Source organism: Alligator mississippiensis, chromosome 3 (assembly GCF_030867095.1).
Source record: "Alligator mississippiensis isolate rAllMis1 chromosome 3, rAllMis1, whole genome shotgun sequence".
Lineage (NCBI taxonomy): Eukaryota > Metazoa > Chordata > Crocodylia > Alligatoridae > Alligator > Alligator mississippiensis.
The window spans coordinates 97,698,732-97,719,115 of NC_081826.1; the positions used below are offsets into that span (position 1 = coordinate 97,698,732).

General features: G+C 42.9%; 1 protein-coding gene across 2 annotated transcripts in view; it reads right to left on the reverse strand.

Annotated features, from left to right (window-relative positions):
* The window catches only part of SPIRE1 (spire type actin nucleation factor 1), a 201,546-nt gene that overhangs the window by 95,756 nt on the left and 85,406 nt on the right, over positions 1–20,384 (reverse strand). For both annotated transcript variants that reach the window (XM_019490406.2, XM_014606609.3), the window contains exon 3: positions 304–537. In XM_019490406.2, the coding sequence (XP_019345951.1) occupies positions 304–537 (234 nt within the window). The remainder of the gene's footprint in view (positions 1–303; positions 538–20,384) is intronic.

Genomic DNA, 20,384 nt, shown 5'->3' on the forward strand with positions numbered 1-20,384 from the left:
AGCAGCTATCATACCATGAGGCTTAACATTCATCTGGTAGACAAAAATCAGAATGAAGTGCTTACAGAATATCCTGATATCAAGTAAAAGGAACAACAGATGATCTTTCACTTTCTGTTATTTACTGTCAAAGATTAAATACTACCAGATCATTATATTTACAAGCAACCATTATCTAAAGAAACTGATCTATCACATATGGCAAAATCACAAATGAAGCTAGCACAGGAAACAGATCTGCTGCTTTAGGAATAAACAAAGTTTTTAACAGTGAAGTAACACTTAAGTTGACCATTACTGTACCTTCATAACATCTTTATAGGAGTGAATGACCTCAACCTCTTTTTCATCTTCATCATCTTCCTCCACCCCTTCATCCAGAGCCTCATAGCCTTCATCTTTACCCCCATCTGCTTCCACTGTGTTGGTCATGTGATCAATAAGCCGCTCCAACGGAGGACTGAGCTCTCGTTCTTCATTCTCCTTCAAACCATAGTCCAACGCTTTATAAATTATAATCCCCAATGATTCAATAATCTAAAAGATAGAAAGTGAAATGATAATTATCATCAAGTACAGCACGGACAGACAAATAATTACATTTTATGCTCTAAGGTATAAGAATATATAAGCTGAGCTACAGTAACTGTTTTGCCTGCCTGCTCCTATTTCACAGTAAGTGAACCTAAACTGCAACAATTTACCCAGATAAATTAGCAAATTCAGCAAAAATGCATTAGGATCCCTTCCCCCATCACTGTTATAATTGTTTCATCTGTTCCCACTTTAAATGAACAAGTAGGCAAGTGTAAGCACAAATATTCTTGCATAAAATGTGACATACTGGGCATTCCACAAATGCTAAAATAGGATATCAAAAAAACAAGTGATTCTTTGCATTGCATCATTGTCTTACATGTGCAGTATACCACACCCAGAGGCATGACATGTCAAACTACAAGTATTTTGATTTCAGAATTTCACATGAGAAAACAAAATAATTACAGAAGAAAACAGGACTTATTTTTTCTTCTAAAATGCTGCACATCAATATATTATTTTAAAGTGTGGCATTTTAGAAGAAAAAATAAGTCCTGTTTTAGTTTGTGTAAAGTTTTCACAGGCACACAAATTCTTCTTTTCTCAAAAAGAGTAACCTATACAAAGTCTCACTCTTTCACCACAGTAGTGGCTACCTGAAATCTGCCTTCAACTTCATCACTTCACTGCTTCAAGACATAACTACATTTCACTACCAGGATCCCAGGGGCTGGCTTTGATGGAGCCAATGAGAAATGTCTTGTTTGCTACATAACTGAAGAATAGGCATGTACCTCAGATGCAAAACAACAGTATAAATGTTTTTAAAAAATGGTAGCACCATGGGACATTCACTGATATCAGAGTCCCATTGTCTGCACAATGCTTAGAGCAGAGTAAAAGTAGTCACTGTTCACTCAATATTTCAGAGTAATAAGGAATTAACCTTTAATGCCTCAAAATGCCAAGAACACATTTTCTTTGACTATGTTTATTTATAAAGGGAAGCACTGGAGGGTCTAGCACTATCAAGACATTAGAGAAAAGGGGTGCAATCTCATAGAACTGAGGACTTTAGACAGATAAATGACCACAAACGAAGGGCTGCAAAACAGTAATCGAAAAGGAAATATAGAGGTTAAAACAGCCTTGCTTGATGATGAAAGAGTATAGTTGTTGGGGGGGGGGGGTGTTTTTAATTTGTTCTCCCTTTTTTCTTGTTCTCTATGATGACTAGTCAGGCTATAGCTTAGGATTAGTTAGTACTGGAGCAGATGCTAGTAATGGGACTATTTCCAAACTTTCCAATCCTGGTAGCCAAATGCCATTTTTATCCAATGTGGTGTTGACTATTATTCTAACAACAAATTCTCTTGTCAGTAGCAATATAAATGCTTTTTTTTTTCCCAAGTATGACTTAAACAACCAAAATATTTCACTAGATTAGTCTAAAGCCATGGTCTCAACCTCTTTCAACTTAAGGCGCACCTCTTGTCAGAATCAAGGCACTCCTCAGAAAATGCCCACTGTTAGCTTTCAATCATTCCTTGATTATAAAAAAATAATAGAGCAATTTTTCTGTTGTAAAAAACTCAAAAGGACCATAACAGGTCAGAGTGCTTGCAGACATTAAAAAGCCAAAAAACCACAGCACTTTATTTTAAAAGCGGTGCATTCCTTTGCCAAAACCAGCATATGCCCAGAAGAGGCAGTGTGTTACCTCAACCTGGCCTGCCTGACATCTGTAAAGATTAGGTGCTTTAGTGGGTTTTGTTTTGTTTTTAAAAGGCTAAAAGTACCAAGAAGTGCCACTGAAGTGCCCACTCTTTACAGATGCTATAGACCTGGGTTGAAGTAATATACTGCTTCTTCCAACAAAGCACTTGGCGGGGGGAAGGGGGGGGGGATTGCTGTTGGGTTTTTTTAGTGTCTGCAAGCAGCCTATAGCTAATCAATTGAAATAAATGGATTTATCTTATGAGTCGCATGTAGATGCTTGTACACCTAACAGTACTAATACTGTGAAGCACCCCACTGTAAACTTAAAAGGATCTCACAGGGCCCCTGGGTGCAGCAGTTACCTGGTTGAGAATTACTGGTCTAAATGATTTAGGCTAATGGACAAATTGAAAATAAAATTCTTTCAATCATCCCCAGAAATAAACCATCATGAAATTCTGGTTGCTCGACAGGTTTCTACTTCATTCCTACAGTGAAACCATTTTGAAATTAATCAGTAGAGACTCTCAAACTGTCAGTGCAGAAATTACTTGCAATTTGTATGTAGGCTAATTAGTGTCGATAACAGCTCATGTTTTTAAGTCAAGGATTTTTTGGTGATATTTTTTATTGGACCTACTGGATAGTTAGAAGAGAAGTCAGAAGTGCTTTTGGGCACAAAACCAGCTTTCTTCAGGTCAAATATTTTTTCAAAACAGACTTTTCCTAGTAGTTTCTCAATAATCCAAATATTATTTAATATAAAAGGCTTTTATGAAAAGTGCCCACATTTTATGGTAAACCCATATAATCAAATAAAAGATAAAAAAAATCCCATATTCCTCCTCCTAAGATTTATTTTATTTTGATCATTTTGATAGCTGGATAGAATATCAGTCATTATCCTATGTTACTCTCTAGCAGCTTCCCCAGCACCTCCTCTCCCACATTTACACAGCACACATCTGGATTGGCTACACAGCAGAAGCTGAGTTTTGTCATCAGTAAATTTAGCTTTATAATTCATTTTTAGTGAAATGGAGTGACATGGAGGTACAAAAATAATGGAATTTCCTGTGGTAAGGCTGCTGTGCTTTTTAGAGGGATTGTCTAGAAAAATACATCAAAATAAGAGGAGGGGAGACAAGGGCTCTCACTCACTCATTCTCTGTTTGGAAACAGTGATTAAGGCTTTCAAAGGTCCCATGGCTAAAACTCTGTGACAACTGCTGCTTTACTTTGAAACCACCACCATGTTGGCACATCTATCTAGCAGTATGGCCTGCACATTTGTTTGGGCTAAGCGTAGATTTCATAATACATGCTAAGCTTTCACGACACAAAAGCCTGACCACCAACAGTTACAGAACTACACATGAGACTTCCAAATGCTTATTTTGTCATGTTCAGAAATATGTTCCGTCTTGGTTTCAGCCTCTTATAACAAAGCAGCAAACATCTTAACTGAGATACTTTGTATTACCTACTTCTCTACCACTGGAATCATGTCACCAAATGTAGCAACGTTTTAACTAATATTAATTACTATTGAAGCTATAAAATCATACATTAAATGCAGACAAAAATAAATCCACAGAAATGTTCCAACTTTTTTGCACATGTGCATATTAACTACTACAGTGACTTTAATATTGAAGGAAAGATTTTTTATTAATATTAAACTGGAAATAGTACATAAGAATTAAAAAAAAAACAGACAACGCTGCCTACACATAAAACTCAGTGCTTTCACCTGTGAGAAAACAAATAAAATCACAAGGCTTTAATGTTTTACTGTAAGAGTTGACAAATACCAGTTTATGGTATGCATAATTAAGGGCTGTATTTTTTTATTTTATTAACTATTTAAAGAATCAGTTGGATCTGACTTGGTACTTTAAGACCAAAATAATAAATTCTAGTTCCTAACAGATGGCAACAAGTTCTAATATACATCTAAATAACATCAATAATCAAAAGTTATAGTATGAAAATGTTAAAAGTCAAAAGGTGATGGACTGATCTGTAGTTGGAGGCTTTAATTTAAACTACCTGAAGCAGACGGAACTGTAATTATTATAAGACACTGCAATATTAAATTGCCAGGTTTGAAAATAAGCAATGCTATAATTGCCTCAATTGCCTTGGTAGTGTTGAGATGTTGTTGGAAAAAGCAGCAATTTTTGTGGGTGATATCTTTTATTGGATCAAATGCATGGTTAGAATAGACATAGGCATTTTCCATAGAGGGAAGGGGACATGGGAGACTCTCGTTGTTTAACATCATAGTTCTTGTAAAGTTGTCAGGTAGATTTCTGTAGCAGAACCTGCCTCAAGAGTGGCCAGGACACCCTCTGGTGGCTGCCTTAATCTTGCCCTGCTTGCCTACTCTGGCCTCTCAGGGTCTCACCCTATTGCCTTGCCTGCTACACCTTGAGGGTAAAAATTAAGTGGGGAGGCTGCCGTCAGAGACTGATGAGCTTTGGGTGCTTGATCTAGTTCTGCTCCTTTTTGGGTTCAACTTTCCAGCATAAGCAGAAGTCCTCTCATCGCTCTCAGTCTTGGCTCAACTTGGCCCATGTAATTTGGGACTCCAGCCTCACGACACCACCTCTCTCTTTGGGGGTCCAGCCTCATTGGACACCAGTTCTCTTTATGGGGCTCTGCTCCCTCTGGACACCAGCTCTCCCACTAGTTCCTCTATGGTCATAGTTGCCTTAAGGGCTAAAATTGCCTCCTGCAAACTCCCCTAGCCACACCCATGCATTTCAGATATTACACAGGCCCTCTGCCCCTGCCCTCTCATGCTATGGGCCCCTCAGCCCTGATGCTCTGACCCATCAAGTCCCTGGGCCTGGCTGAACCAAACTCTCTTCCTGCCCTTTAACTGGGCCCTTGCCCTGTACTGGGTTCAGCCCCCCAAATCCCTGATTGCAGGGCTGCTATCTCCAGCCTCTAAACTGCCTGGCTTTAGCCCACTGGGTCCCAGACCCTTGCAGAGTCTCTCCATCTCTGGGCCTTAGCCTCTTCTACTTCAGGGTGCCTCCTAGACACCCCCACTCCACATAACCCCTGTAGCCCATACCCAAACCTCTGGTACTATGCCAATCACTAATCAAACACAAACCCCTTCCGGGTCTCCCTGGGCTTCAGCAAACTCCTACCGTTTAGCTGCAGGCTCTCTGCAGCTCCCTCGGGTACCTGTGCTGCCTGAGTCTCTGTTCTCTTGCAGCCCAGGCTAGCAAGAGCCAGACTTTTAGTAGTCCATAGCTCCACCCATTTTGGTCACATGACCTTCACCTTGCTATGGGTTTTTTAATTAGCCCAATACTCAGCCTGCTCTCAGGTACCGCAGTTCAAACCACTGAGCTGCAACCATTGGACTCTCATCTGCATGGAGCCCTTTCTGCCTGTGTTCATGCAACTAGCACTCCCGCAGTCCTCCTGCTGCTGCACTTTTAACTCCTCATAGCTCACCTGGCTGCTTGCTACTGTGCAGCTAATTGCAGCCCTCCAATGATGGCTTCCTATCTTCCATGTAAAAGGGATTGTGGGATCCTGCTACAATTTCCTTTGGGGAGAAGATGAACTTGGGAATTAAATTCATTAGCCTATTGGGCACTAAGTACCAGAGACTTACATAGATCAATGGGGACCAACCTTTCCAGCAGACATGCTACAAATTAGTCCCCGACTTTCCCCAAGTGCCATTCTGATCCCCTTCCTCTGCCCAAATTTCTGCTCTGCTTTCTGCTTCTTATTCTGTCCTCCCTACCCAATCTCCTACTGCTTTTTTGCTTCCTGCCCTGTGCTCCTTGCCTAATCTCCTGCTCTGCTTTCTGTTTCCTGTCCTGTCCCTGATTTGCCACATACCACAGAGTGGCTGCCTGTGTTGTGGCACTTGTGCAGCAGGCTGACTAACCTCAACATCAACAATGACTTCATGGTCCATTATACTCTACCTGATACTCTCTATTCCATCTGCTACTTAGCTTTACTGTATCTGCTTCTCTCCCAGAGGCCTGAAGAAGGGTACTGGGATACCCAAAAGTTTGCCTAAATTGATTTGTTTCTTATGGTCCAGACTTGGAATTTTTAAATTGATTTGTCCCTGATCCTTCAAAATTTTGGCAGAAGATCAGGTCTCTACAAATCAACCAATGGGTGAATAACTTAAAAAAGGAAAAAAACTAGGGACCCTCCATCATTATGCTTTACACCTTCATACTAAGTTCTTTTGCAAGTCATGGCTTTGGACCAAGAAAAAAAAACCTGTTTCTCACAAACTGAACTTGTACTCTGTACTGTGCTTAAATCTTAAATCATTAGCGAAGGTGAAATTTTGTCTTAGCACAAATTACCTTTGTTTAAGTTCCCACCAGTCTGGACGCAAATCATACAATTAATTTTATAGACATAAATAGAACACCTTGACACCAGATAAACACAGTAAGAAATGTAATTCTTCAGTTCCTTTCATAAACAAGAAAAGTTCCTATTCTCATGAAGTCAGGCTGAAGTGGGCCTTCATTCCATATACCAGAACGTACCTCTTTTTTTTTCCTTTTTAAGAGCAACAAATTACATTCTTGTAATGAACTTTAGTAATCCATGATCAAAAATCTTTAAAGCATTACAAATCTACCAAGAACGTAAATTTATCAAACAACATACAAATTTAGGACATTTATAAAAAGTTTAACTGACACATAATTCTTTAATTACTGTTCTTGCTTTCTAATGTATCAATATTTTTTATCACATTTACTTTTAGCCTTTTTTAAAGTTGTGTGTAAATAGGCAGAGTCTACATGCCATTCCCCCATGCTTACCATATACACAAAAGGGCACTGTGTGTACACTATCCCCTTTCTAGGATTTGCTTTTTATTTTAAATAAAGCAACAAAGCCCAGAGGCAGGCCTGAACTTAAATTATAAAAGGGCTTTTCTCAGCAAGAATTCTTGTCCTTCCCTATAATTCTCCCTCCATCAGAGCCACTGGATGCCAATAGGAGTCCACTAGCTTTGAACTCCACCGTCCCCTGCCCTCCCTCCCAATCTCCCCACTAAGAACCCAGAGTCTGGCACCCAGTCACAGTATTTTCATTCCTATTGCATCTTCCATGAAAAATTCCAACTGTATTTTGCAAAGGTAATCTCCAAAATAAGTAATAAAAATAATTAATAATGTTTAGGGGTGTACGTTTAGTACATTTGTACCTCATTTACTGATCTCAAAAGCACGTTAGTGATTATTTCCGTTCTGATACAAGATTACCTGACACCTACAACTGAAGACATTTTCCCATGTCAGCACATAAATTAAGTAATACCTAACAGCTCATGCTGTGTATTAGAGAGAGAAAGAGAGACTTTTACAGTAAAAATTATAAAATGTAATGGAAAGCAGGGCAAATTTTTTTCAAAAGAATAAATACATAAGATCAACCATTTGTCTCAATTTAGATCTACAAAACTATTAATCTGACTGTTATTTCTAACAAAACAACAAGCCTTCTACAATGTCTAATATTGAAAGTCAAAATAGATTACAGTTGTTGGAGAGGATGAACAATTTTATTATATGACAATCTGCATTGCTATCAAAGTACACCTTAGAGACTAATGTCAATATTTAGTGTCCAATATGAGTTTAATGACAAAATCCTACTTATTTAATCTCCTATGTGAAATTCATCACCTTATCTGAATACCTTGCATATCAATATAATATTCATCACAGAATCCCAGCAGAAGGAGGGTAATATTTTATAAATGGGGAATAGTGGTGAAATTGACGCTGTAAGCCAGGGGCTGAATTGGACTACCTCAGAACAGACTATTGAATAGATAACATTAAACACTTCAACAGCTTCCAGTTTGCCAGCCAAGATTTAGCAAGTGCCCAGTTAATTAGATTAATTACTCATTATGAAACTACACAGACAAAAGGATGCAATATATTAACTTTGGAGTGACATGTTTCACTTAACCTTTTGTGTTTTTTTTTTTGTGTTTTTTTGTTTTTGTTTTGTGTGGGGGTTTTTTTAGGTACTACTAGTCTTTAGTACTAAATACACCTCAAAGTTAAAATGAAAAACTGGTACATACTGTATCTAACAGCAAATACACAAATGAAAAAGTAAAGTGTGTACACCCTACCCTCTTTGTAAAGATACATTCATGCAACAAACTTTCTCTCTACTTAAGGAGGACATTTTGATTTTATTTATGAATAACACCATTTTCTGAAAACCTCTAATATCCAGAGTAGGTCTCTTCCAAAAGTTTTACAAAGTATGCCAATGGTTTTCAAGGTTTTGGTCTAATGGACCTCTGTAAAGTGTCCAACCTTATTCCAGGTACTAAGTACAATCATGCCATCTATTTTGATGGTTATGTTTTCATTACAGAGATTTTTTTAGACATAATTCATATATGCTAGTGCCAATGAGAGTAGAATTTGCACATGCATAATAATTTACCTGATCTATTAAAAAAAGATTCAGACAAATTATAATTAATATTTTCTTTTGTTCTGTTCACATATAACAAGCCCATAGATTGGGACATTAGTTACCTTGTTAATTGTCAGCCTGTAGCAGGGCACTGGGATGTGACTGCACTTTTAAGGTGGCAGGGGGCTAATAAGACTCACCTGACAGGAAGGGGGCTTGGGCTGGAGCTATATCAGTCCAGAGCCTGAGCCAGTTAGGCAGTCTCTCCCTGGCAGACACAAAGTAAGGAGCTGCTGGCAGCAGGGCTCCTGAAGAGACTGGGACTCAATAAACAACCCTGCAGGCCTGGGAACAGGAAGGTTACCTGGGCAGAGGAAGACAGGGTTTTACAGGCAAGTGGTTTTTGACTTATTTTAAACCCATAGAGAGTCTGAGGGGGTTGCCAGAGGACTGAGATGCTCCTTTTATATTCAAGTACTACCGGTGCTTTAGCTTGCAGTGGTAGGCTCAAGGACCTGCAGTGGTAGGCTCAAGAACTGCTTAGAGCAGCATTTCTCAACCTGTGGGTCGTGACCCAAAAGTGGGTTGCAAGAATATATGACAGGGTTGTGAACAAACTCTAAAAATAGATCAACAAACTTTAAAAATGGATTCTCCTTTAAAGGAGAAAAACGTGGGAAACGGTAGCTTTTCCCTTGCAGGCTGGCAGAGTTCCAGCCTACAAAGGGCTGCTTGGGACCCCTCATGCCCTCCCCCATGCTGCATACTTGGGCCTGTGGGTGGGGGAGCAGTGGGTCAGGAATTGAGGGGCACTGGTTTGGAACTGGCCATCTATGTTTACAAATGGTTCCTGGTACAAAAAAAGTTGAGAACCACTGGCTTATAGAATCAGTAACCAAGGAGCCTACAAACTGAGGGTGCAGCCCAGTAAGGGATCAAGGAGCCTAAAGAAAGGCTGAGCAAGGCCAGAGAGCCCACAAGCCCAGAGGAGGGGCTGCACGTGGGACCATGGGTCCAAGAGCCCAGAGGAGGGCCTGCATGCAGGACCAGGGGTCCAAGAGTTCAGAACGAGACTGTGTCAGGCACCAGGGTATCTGGAGGCTCAAAGGGGCTCAAGTGTTTAGGGACCAGGGGGTCTGAAGGCCTAAGGGGGTCAAAGTGTTTAAACAGAAATAGATAGCATCAATAGGAGAGAGCACCAGTGAGGCTTGGGGCATGGTATAGGGGAAGAACGGAGCCATGCAATAAGCCCTTAAGGCTACAGGTGCCCAGGAGAGGTACAGAAAGGCCAAAAGGGCCTATTAGCCTGGGAACGCAGGACTGTGACTGAAAGAACGGGGTGGGGGGGCGGGGCCCACACGCACGTGGCAGGCCAGTGGTGATTGGCACAGGCTCACTCACAGGCAGCTTCTTTTTTACACCCCTCAATAAGAGCAGATGATCAAGGGGGGGCTGCAGCCCAGCCTGAGCCACGCAGGGGCCGCACAGCCACCAAGGGCATTACAGTTGCCCCTGTGGCCACAGACCTGTTACATGGCCCCAAAAGTTGGGGTTTTTTTTCAAATGAAAATGCATCCCCAGAGAACAACAGAATTAGTCTTCCTGACTTAGCTGTGCAACTTCTAGAAAGATCTGAAGTTCCAGTTAAGGAATACTTGTTTTGGGTCAATTCAAGAGTGAAGTGATATATGTTGCCTATGAAGGCAAGAGACAGCTGTGAGGGAGAGGGAAGGGGCCCCAAGGAAAGCCCAGTAAGGGCTAAGACAGGGGTCAGCAACGTTTTTGGGCAGAGTGCCAAAAACACCCATAATTTCAACTTGTAAGATGTTGGCATGCCAAGGGCACATGGCAGGGGAGCCACAAAGGGCCTGATCCTTGTTGTGGCCATGTAGCCCCAGCCTCTTTCCCACCATCCACCCAGAGGCACATGTGCCAAGCAAAATGTCTTCAAGTGCCACACTCTGGCACCTGTGCCAGGGGTTGCCTACCACTGGGCTAAGAGAAACTTATCCAGGGCCACAGAGTTGGAGGCAGTGGTGGGCTCACAGCAGTGGCAAGAGCCCCATTTTGTCAGCTCCTGCTCCCTCTGGATTGGGCCCCACTGTGGCTACAAGGGTATTTCCGGTGCAGCGGCACCACCAGAAGTCTGGCAAGACTATAAGGCGAACATGCCAGGCCAGGCAACACAGCCCAGTCCCATGGCCAGATCTCCCAGAGGACAGGGAAGGGAGCTGGCACCAAATCTGGAAGCTCGGGGGAGCCCCCAGTAATTCTGTTCACTGCCCAACGAAGGCTGCAGTGTCCGGACGCTCTGGAGGAACCTCACCAGACCCCACAGCCAGAGAAGAAGGTGATCACTGAAAAGAACGGCTCCAGTAAAGGCAAAATTCTTTTTTTTTTTCTTTTTTTTTGGGGGGGGGGGGAGGGAGTTTCCTTTCCACTCATGGGGGGAGCATAGGCACGGCCAGCCTCAACAACCCCTATAGGGAGGGGAGCAAACAGTCTTCCCCAATTGCACCTTGAATCATGATTACTGAGTGAGGCTTGTGCAGCACTCTGGGGAAACCTTACAAGTGTGAACCAGGGCTGATCAAATACAGGCACGGCTGAGGATTTGCTCTCAAGTAGAGCATCTGTGGAATTGACAAGAGATCCAGGGAACTTGATTTGTTTAGCGGAATGACTGACAAAAAGTTACAGGGCCAACTGACTCACCTGCAGATTTCTTTTTTTTTCTTTTTTTATTATTTTTGATCGGGCCGAGCGGTCTGGACAAGGAAGAACCTCTGCTCAATTAGAGCCTTGATTTACTTTAGAGGGCTGGGATCCTTGGTTTTAATGGGCCCCCCAAGGCCAGGACATTCACCTGACTTAAATTCTACAAGTTTTATTGAGCACCAGTAGAAAATAAGCCTTGGCTTGAGTGAGTGGTATAGCCCGTTGGACCTAGCCCAAAGATAACCCCTGGCCTAGTGGCTGTGAAGCCAGAATGTTTATCAACCTCAGACCTGGACACTGGGTTCAACCATCTTGGTTCCAGCTGGTTGATGTGTGGACAGAGTGTAAGGGGAGGTAGAAGCCCTGTGAAAACAACTGGCTCAACGGACCCAGAGGATGAACGCTTGGCTAGAAGCATTTCTACTGTAGTGATATTCAACATCAAGACATGGCAAATGAGAAGCGGGCAATCCAGGCTGAGCATCTGGACCAGGCAGGTCCAGTCTCCTCACAGCACACACCCATAAGGCACCTGGCCGCTGAGGGCCATGGCTGTAACCAGTGGAGCACCGACAATGGCCCCAAGCTTTTAAACCTGCCAACAGTGTGTATGTTTTGTACTTGACACACAGCTTTTTTTTTTCCAATTCCAATAGTGTATTGCTATGCAATGTAGGCACAAAGGCCTAAGTTAAGAATACTGTGATTTCACAGGCTTATTTGTTTTACCACTATTTTATTTTTTTAAATAGTAGATCTCAGGATCCAACTTATATTTTATGTGCATTCCATTATCATAAGGTCTCTAACACAAGATGTATAAAACATAGGTCTCTAATTTCACATTTTAACTATAAAATAGTTATACCATGGCAGCAGCACAAGACAGCAAAAGGTGCTAGAAGCCCATTGCCCATCACCCTCGTCAAGGCCCCGTCACTGAGGAGGGGTCAGGCAAACCCATTGTGGGACTGGGAGTCTTGCTGCTGTGGTGGGAAGGCCCTGCCCAACCCCTGTGGGGAGCCCAGCACCTCCCTCTCTCCCTCCCCATGGCAGCAGGATCCAGGCACAGGAGAGGTCTACAGTCCCAGCTCTGTCCACAGCCCCAGGCCTTGTCCGTGGGGGTGAGGGGAAGCCACAGCTGGGCAGTGACACCTAGAGACCTGGCCACCCACTTGGCTCCCTGGCAGAAGCCTGGGGCCAACACACCACTGGGCACTAGGGCTGCGCAAAGCTTAGGTTGCTGATTCGATTTGGCAGAGGTTCTTCCCAATTCACTGGCTGAATCTCCAAATCCAAATCAAATCAGGAGATCCTTTAATCTCTCCAAATTGAATCTGAACCCTCCAAATCAATTTGGAGAGATTTGGCTATTTGGACACAGACACAGCTTTAAGTGTTTTTTCTACATACCTCAAGGTAGCATGTGGCTCATGAATGCTGCGATGCTGGGGCAGATGGAGCATCCCACAGAAGCACAGGGGACTCATCAGCAGGCTTGGCAGCAGACCTGGAAGTGGACCAGAAGCACTTCCAGTTCACTTCTGAGTCTGCTGGGGAGTGGCCAGGGAGGCCCCCCCGCACCTGCTCAGCTCAAAGACTGGTGCCTCCTGGCTTTGGGAGGCCCCCTGGCGTGCTCCCCGATGGACCCGGAAGTGGACCGGAACTACTTCCAGTCCACGTCCGGGTTCGCCGTCAAGCATGCAGGCCCCACCCCCTCACCACGCTCCCATGGGACGCTCCATCTGCTCTAGCACCGCAGCGTTCACAAGCCTCACCTGTTACCTTGAGGTACACAGAAAAAACATTTAAAGCTGTGTCTATGGCCAAATCGCTGATTCTCCAAATCAGCATCAAATCTTCATATTCAGATTTAGCTGATTCAAATCGGAGACAGTGATCTGAATCAACGAATCAAATCACTGTCCCTGATTCGGGCCAAATCCGAATCAAATAGAAACCGTTTCACACACCTCTGCTGGGCACACAGTGAAGACATAAGGACCCAGGGCCATTCCTGCCACAGGTCACTAAGCTAGGCATGTGCTTGGTTAACTGTTTAACCAACAAAATTAGAAAAGGCTAAACAGATTTTTTTAAAACAATATTTAAATCCATAATAGAAAACCTTAAAGTAGAAATGGCAGGCTGACATATTAGATATAAATGTCATTTTGTATTTTGTCTCTGAATAAACACAAGTCAAATCATGCCACTAACTTTTGCCTTCATTCCCTTTTTTATACAACAGCATGTAAAAAACTTCAGTATTCTTCTGTTCTATGGTATACTATTTTCATGACAGCAATAATAATTTAGAGCAGCATCACTAATTTTCTGTGTAAAGAAGGCAAAAACCAAACTGAACATTACTACAACATAGCCATCCAATCTGTGGATCTCCTAGCCAAGAAACTGTTCCCCTGCTTGGCACGCATACCCTTCAACATTCGTATGTGTACCACATATAGGTAGAAAATCTATGCCTGATCTTGTCATAAAGAAGTAGAATCAGAGAAAATTAAGGTGGGAAGGGATCTCAGGATATCATCTAGTCCAATCCCCTGCTCAAAGCAAGACCAGCCCCAACTTGATCATCCCAGCCAAAGTTTTGTCTACCCACGTCTTAAAAACCTCCAAAGATGGAGATTCCACAACTTCTCTGCATAACCTGCTCTAGTGCTTTATTACCCTCCTAGTGAGAATGTTTTGCCTAGTGTCCAAGCTAAACTTCTCTTGCTACAACTTAAGACCATTGCTCATTGTTCTGTCATCTGCCACCACTGAGAACAGTCTAGTTCCATCCTCTTTGGAATCACCCATCAGGTAGTTAAAGACTGCTATTACTGTACATCCCCTCACAGTCTTCTCTTCTCCAGACTAAGTAAGTCTAGTTCAGGCTTGTCCAACATATGGCCCACGGGCCGCCATGTGGCCCGCCAAGCCATTTTATCTGGCCTGTGGTGGCGGCAGCACCGCCGCCGCTGCAGAGCGGGGAGCCGCGTCAGGGGCGGGGCAGCGGCACGGAGCCATGGTGGCAGCGGTGGTGCGGAGTGCGGCGGCAGGGCCATGACGCCGCAAGTGCAGAGCGCAGGGGTGGCAGCGCGGAGCACAGGGCCGCCGTCGCAGAGCGTGGGGCGGCAGCACAGAGCCACAGTGGTGGCAGGGCCACGGCAAGGCAGGTAGGGTGGGGCCGTGGGCCCCAGCCGGCAGCGAGGGGAGGAGAGATGCTTACCCCCGCAGGGTCCGGGGGAGCAGCCCCAAGCGGGACAGCAAGCAGCAGCCTGTGCCTGCCTCCTCACCCACCTGCTTGAAGCCCTGCCGCCCTGCCCTGCCCCACAGCAAGGCGGCGCCTGCTTGCTCCCCCAGCCAGTCTCCCCCCGGGCACTGCGGCTCTCCGGGCCCGGTCGTCCGTGCGCAAGGCCCTGAGGGGGCCGCTTCTCATGTGCTGCTGGGGATGGGAGGAGCCTGGCCAGGTCTGTACCAGCCAGCAGAAGCGGCGGCGGAGCCGTGTGCTGCTCGGGACGGGACGAGCTTGCACCGGTCAGTACCGAGTGGCACATGGCTCTGCTGCCATTTATGCTGGCCGGTGCAGACCTGGCCAGTCTCCTCCCGTCACCAGCAGCACACAGGAAGCCAGATTCAGCTACATGTTGCTTTTCCTGGCTGGTGCCGACACAGTTCTGCTCAGGCGGGTCCTGCAGCACCATGTCAATCCAGGCATGGCACTGGCAGGCTGGGCAGGCCCCAAGTTAACCTCGGCCTGGCCCTGCAGCTTCTCCAGCACCAGGTCAACCGGGTTGTAGCCAAGCGGCTCCTGTAGCACGATGTCAACCCAGGCATGCATGCCATGTCAGCCAGCACCATGTCAACCCTTGCAACTTCATTGGTGTCAAAGTTCACGTGACATCACTTCCTGATATGATTCCACTTCCTGTGACGTCTTTGAATATGGCTCACCAGCCCACTGGGTGATAAAAAGTTCATGATCTGGCCCCACATTCAAAAAGGTTGGTCTAGTTCCTTCAGCCTCTCCTCAGAAATTGTATGCCCCAGTCCCTTCATCATTGTCACTGCCCTTCACTGGACTCTCTCCAACTTGTCCACATCTTTTCTGTATTGGGGTGCCCAAAACTGGATACAGTATTCCAGAAGGGGCCTCACCAGCACTGAAGAGGGGAATAATTACTTCTTTCCATCTGATGGCAATACCTCTCCTAATGCAGCCCAGGTGTTTGAGTTCTTCACAACAAGTGCACATTGTTGGCTCATATTCAGCTTACTGTCCACTGTCAGGTCCTTTTCTGTAGAGCTGCTGCTTAGCCAGTCAATCCCCAGCCAATACTGGTGCATGTGATTGTTCCACACTAAGTGCAGGATTTTGCACTTGTCTTTATTGAATCTCATGATTTTTCTTTTAGTCCAATCCTCCAATTTGCCATGGTCTCTCTCATTCCTAGCACTACCCTCCAGCATATCTACTAATCTCCCCAGCTTGGTGTCATCTGTAAACTTGCTAAGGATGCACTCCATCTCATCTTCCAGGTCACTGATGAAGATATTGAAGAAAACCAGCCCCAGGATTGACCTCTGGGGCAATCCACTTGATACTGGCTGCCAACTAGACATCAAGCCATTGATTACTACCCTCTGAGCCTGATGATCCAGCCAGTTTTCTATCTACCTTACAGTTCATTCATCCAACACATACTTCCAACCCATGTAATTAAGCTTTTTATTTAGAAACCAATAAAGAAAAAGAGGGTAGCTGGCTACCATCTATAAAAACCAAGGAGAAGGAAAAAATGTTCAAAGTAGTATCATCTGCTGCAACTACTATACATTGCAACAGGGACAAAGTAGACTTGTATTCTGTTAACACTGTAAATTCAAGTGTTCATGAAAAATTACCAGTTTAACTAAATAGATTTTAAAATTGCTAAGTAGATGCAAAGTTACTATCCAAAAAAAAAAAATTCTAGGTAGGGTTGAAAGTAGTTGATGTGCTCTAGTATGAGGAATTTAGCTCTGTTTAACTACACTCAGTTATCTATACTGGTGCACTTGTTTTGTACAGACAAGTTTTATTCAGCCCACAAACTGAACTATACAAATTCTTGGTGCTTCATTTAAATTCCTGATTTAAATGAAGATCTCACTTTTAACCCCTAAACATATTTATGGATTATAAAACACACACAGAACTTTATACCACCAACATATTTATCTACGTAGACATTGTTAGTTAAATATTACTTTGTGATTACATATACATAGCATAAACTCTTCCCAACTTGATCATCCCAGCCAAAAGCTATGTCTACTCAGGCTTTGAAAATCTCCAAGGGTGAAGCTTCCATAGCTCTCCAGGTAACTTATTCCAGTATTTTACTACTCTCCTAGTGAGAAAATTCTTCCTAATATCTAACCTAAACTTCCCTTGCTGCAACTTGAGACTATTGCTCCTTGTTCCGTCATCTGCCACCACTGAGAACAGTCTAGCTCCATCCTCTTTCAAACCCCGCTTCAGGTAGTTGAAGGCTGCTATTAAGTCCCCTCTCAGTCTCTTCTTCTCTAGACTAAATAAGCCAAGTTCTCACAGTTCTTTTCATAAGACATGTCCCCCAGTCCCCTCACCATTTTTGTCGCCCTCCACTGGATTCCAATTTGTCCGCATCCTTTCTGTAGTCGGGGGACCCAAAACTGAACACAGTACTCCAGATGTGACCTCACCAGCGCTGAATAGAGGGGAATAATCACTTCCCTGGACCTACTGGCAATACACCTATCAATGGAGCCCAGTATGCTGTTAATCTTCTTGGCAACAAGGGCACACTGTTGGCTCATATTCAGTTTACTGTCCACTGTAACCCCCAGGTCCTCTTCTGCAGAGCTGCTGCCCAGCCAGACGGCCCCCAGCCTGTACTGGTGCATGGGACTGTTCCGTCCTAAGTGCAGGACTTTGCACCTGTCCTTGTTGAACCTCATAAGATTCCTTCTGGCCCAAATCTCCGATGTGTCTAAGTCACTCTGAATCCTAGCCCTACCGTCCAGCATATCTACTACTCCCCCCAGCTTGCTGTTATCTGCAAACTTGCTGAGGGTGCACTCTATTGTTGAAATACACTTCTTCAAGCTAGTATGATCTATGAAACTTTCATCTCAGATCAATGTGGAACTCATGGAGCCTGTTCTCTACTTTTTCAATAAAATCTGAAGTCCCTTTGGATGACACTAGCCCTCATAGGCAAATAGCCAATCATTGTGAAAATAATGGCAAATACTATCAGAAAAATCAAATCCCACAAAAAATAAAGCTAATTTAAAAAAATTATTCTTAAAAACCAACTGATACATTAAATATGTAGCCTTCTGCGATAAACATAAAAGATTTTTGCATATGTAATTATAATACAGACAGGACCTAAAGTCAGAGACAGCTGATTTGTAGAGAATATTATCCCTAACAGAACAGTCCTATCCCTGGATTGAGAATCACTTCCTGTTATTTACTTGTCTCCTAGCTCTAGTGTAGTGGTTTCCAACCTGGGGTCCATGGACTGCTGGGGGTCTGCAGACTACATCTAAAGGGTCTGTGAAAGATTACTATAATCAATCAAAAGTATGTGAATACCCAAGATGACAATTCAAAGGTGTCCACACCTCCATTTGAAATTTTTTTTTAGGGGTCCACAAATGAATAGAGATTGAAAACCACTGCTCTGTTATACCAGTGGTAGAACTGACAAACTAATTCAGGGCTGTCTAACTGGTGGCCCTTAGGCTCCATGTGACCCACAATGGGTTAAGTCGTGGTCCCCCCAGCCTCTCCCCCCCAACCCACCCACATCGCTCTGGCCTCCCTCTCCCTCCTTCAGCTGTTGCTTCCTGCCCTCACCCCAGGTGCAAGGAGCTGAGGGTGAATCTGGGGGTGCATGTTGCAGTGGAAAGGGCATCCCCATGGAATGGACCCTGGGTGGCTCCTGGCCCCCACTGGTGCAGCCCACATGGCATGTGGTCCTCATTAGTGTGGCCTGTGAGATGTGTGGCCCCTGGCCACTTTGAAGGTGAGCAGCCCTGGTCTAATTATTAAAACTCAGCAATGCTACATTCCTGAGAAAAACTGACCTTTTAAAGATAAAGATAAATCTGCCCTTTAAAGATAAAAAGCACTCAGTACCAGATTTTCAGAAGTTCAGATCCCTTTAAGCATTTGAGTTAAATGGCAAGGTTTTTCCAGTATACTCAGCAACTGATTACTTCAACCGAGTTGAAAAACCTGGCTACTTCATTTATCTGCAGAAAAGCTAACGAACTCTTAAATACTAGGTCCTTAAGATTGTTTTAGATATTTATGCCTGTATTAATTATGTAAGTTTGGGGAACCAGGGAAAAGATTAAATAAAAAAGGATACATATAACAACCATATGATGGCACACATAAGGATACACATAATACATGACCTCAGCTGGATATTCCTATAATCATCTAACTGGGGACTGAATAGGAAGGAAAGAAGTTCACACTTAAAGCAAATAGTCCACTTCATCAGGTGGTTGTAATGCAAATATCAAACTGCTTTTCTCTGAAAATATAAAAAATCTGTAGGGCTAGTTTATTTAAATGTAACTAGCTCAAAGAAGCCCAAGGAAACAGATTCTTCTGGTCTTTCTGGAAACAGAAAAACAAATTTGACAGCCACCATATATTCATCATGTTATACTTGAAGTCTACCAGATTACTATGAGACCCATTTCTTAAAAATATGTATTTGAATTAAATATGTGCAAAATATACTATTTTTACAGGTTTTTGATACTATTGTTTTGGCAGTTCTTTAATCTATAAAGGGTTTATATTTTATTTCCTTTAGTCTTCTAACATTTACCAATACATAATTACAGCAGCAAATTTGATTCTGCACACATGCACATTATTTTATAGCTATCTTATAAATAGCCTCTCATACACTTACTCTTTACATTAGGATTGAATTATAAAGAAGTAGACTAACCCTGGCTATGTTCAGAGTACAACAAAAGTCCATCTTTTTGCACTGGTCTTGAACCAGGTGAGAACAAATGCTTCCTTAAAGGTGAAAAGGATGTAGCACTGTATAACAAACAGATAACAATCTACAAGCACCAGGAAACAAGAGAAAGGTTGACTAGGTTGCTTCATAAAGAATTCTGCCAGACTCTAATGAGTTTCCCAAACACAAGACAAGCTGAATTAGGCACTAAAGTGGAGGAAGAACATTATTACAGAATTCCAGATAAATACTAGCATTAAAATTAATTTTAAAAATCTACAGCTCTCTCTATTGGGTTTAATTCCAATAAATAATGTGACTTGTCCGTTTTTAAGAGGGCACATAAACTAAGTTTAAGAAAAACTAAAAAATGTACAACACTTATAGATGCAACAAATATAATCCTAAAAATTTTAAACAAAGTTTTCAAATCAGTTACTACTCTTGAATTAATGTTTTAGAACACATAAATTGTAACAATCACCTAAGCAGGTCCCTCCTGCTTTCAAAAGCAGTAAGAACTTTGGCCTTTGAACTCTTCAACTTAGAACAATGACAGAATGTTTTCTATTTAGTTCTTCCTAATTATGCATGTGTGATTTTTTTTCCTTCACCAACTCATGATAATCAAGTCTTTGTATATTTTATTGAGCTGCATGATCATTTTAAAACTATAATTATGCATAACTCATGCTAACTCCTGAAAAGGTGGAGACAAGACTTCTATAAAAAATCCTGCGCATGAATATGGATGAGACTATCAGTATACAATACCAGCAGAACTTTGAAAAAATTCATAGTGCCCTGTTATAGGCACAGGACTACTTAGTAAATAGTATTCTTACTGCTACCATACGTCTCTGGACTTCTAACAAAAGTGAAAAAATACGACTGCTGAATCATTAGAGTTATACC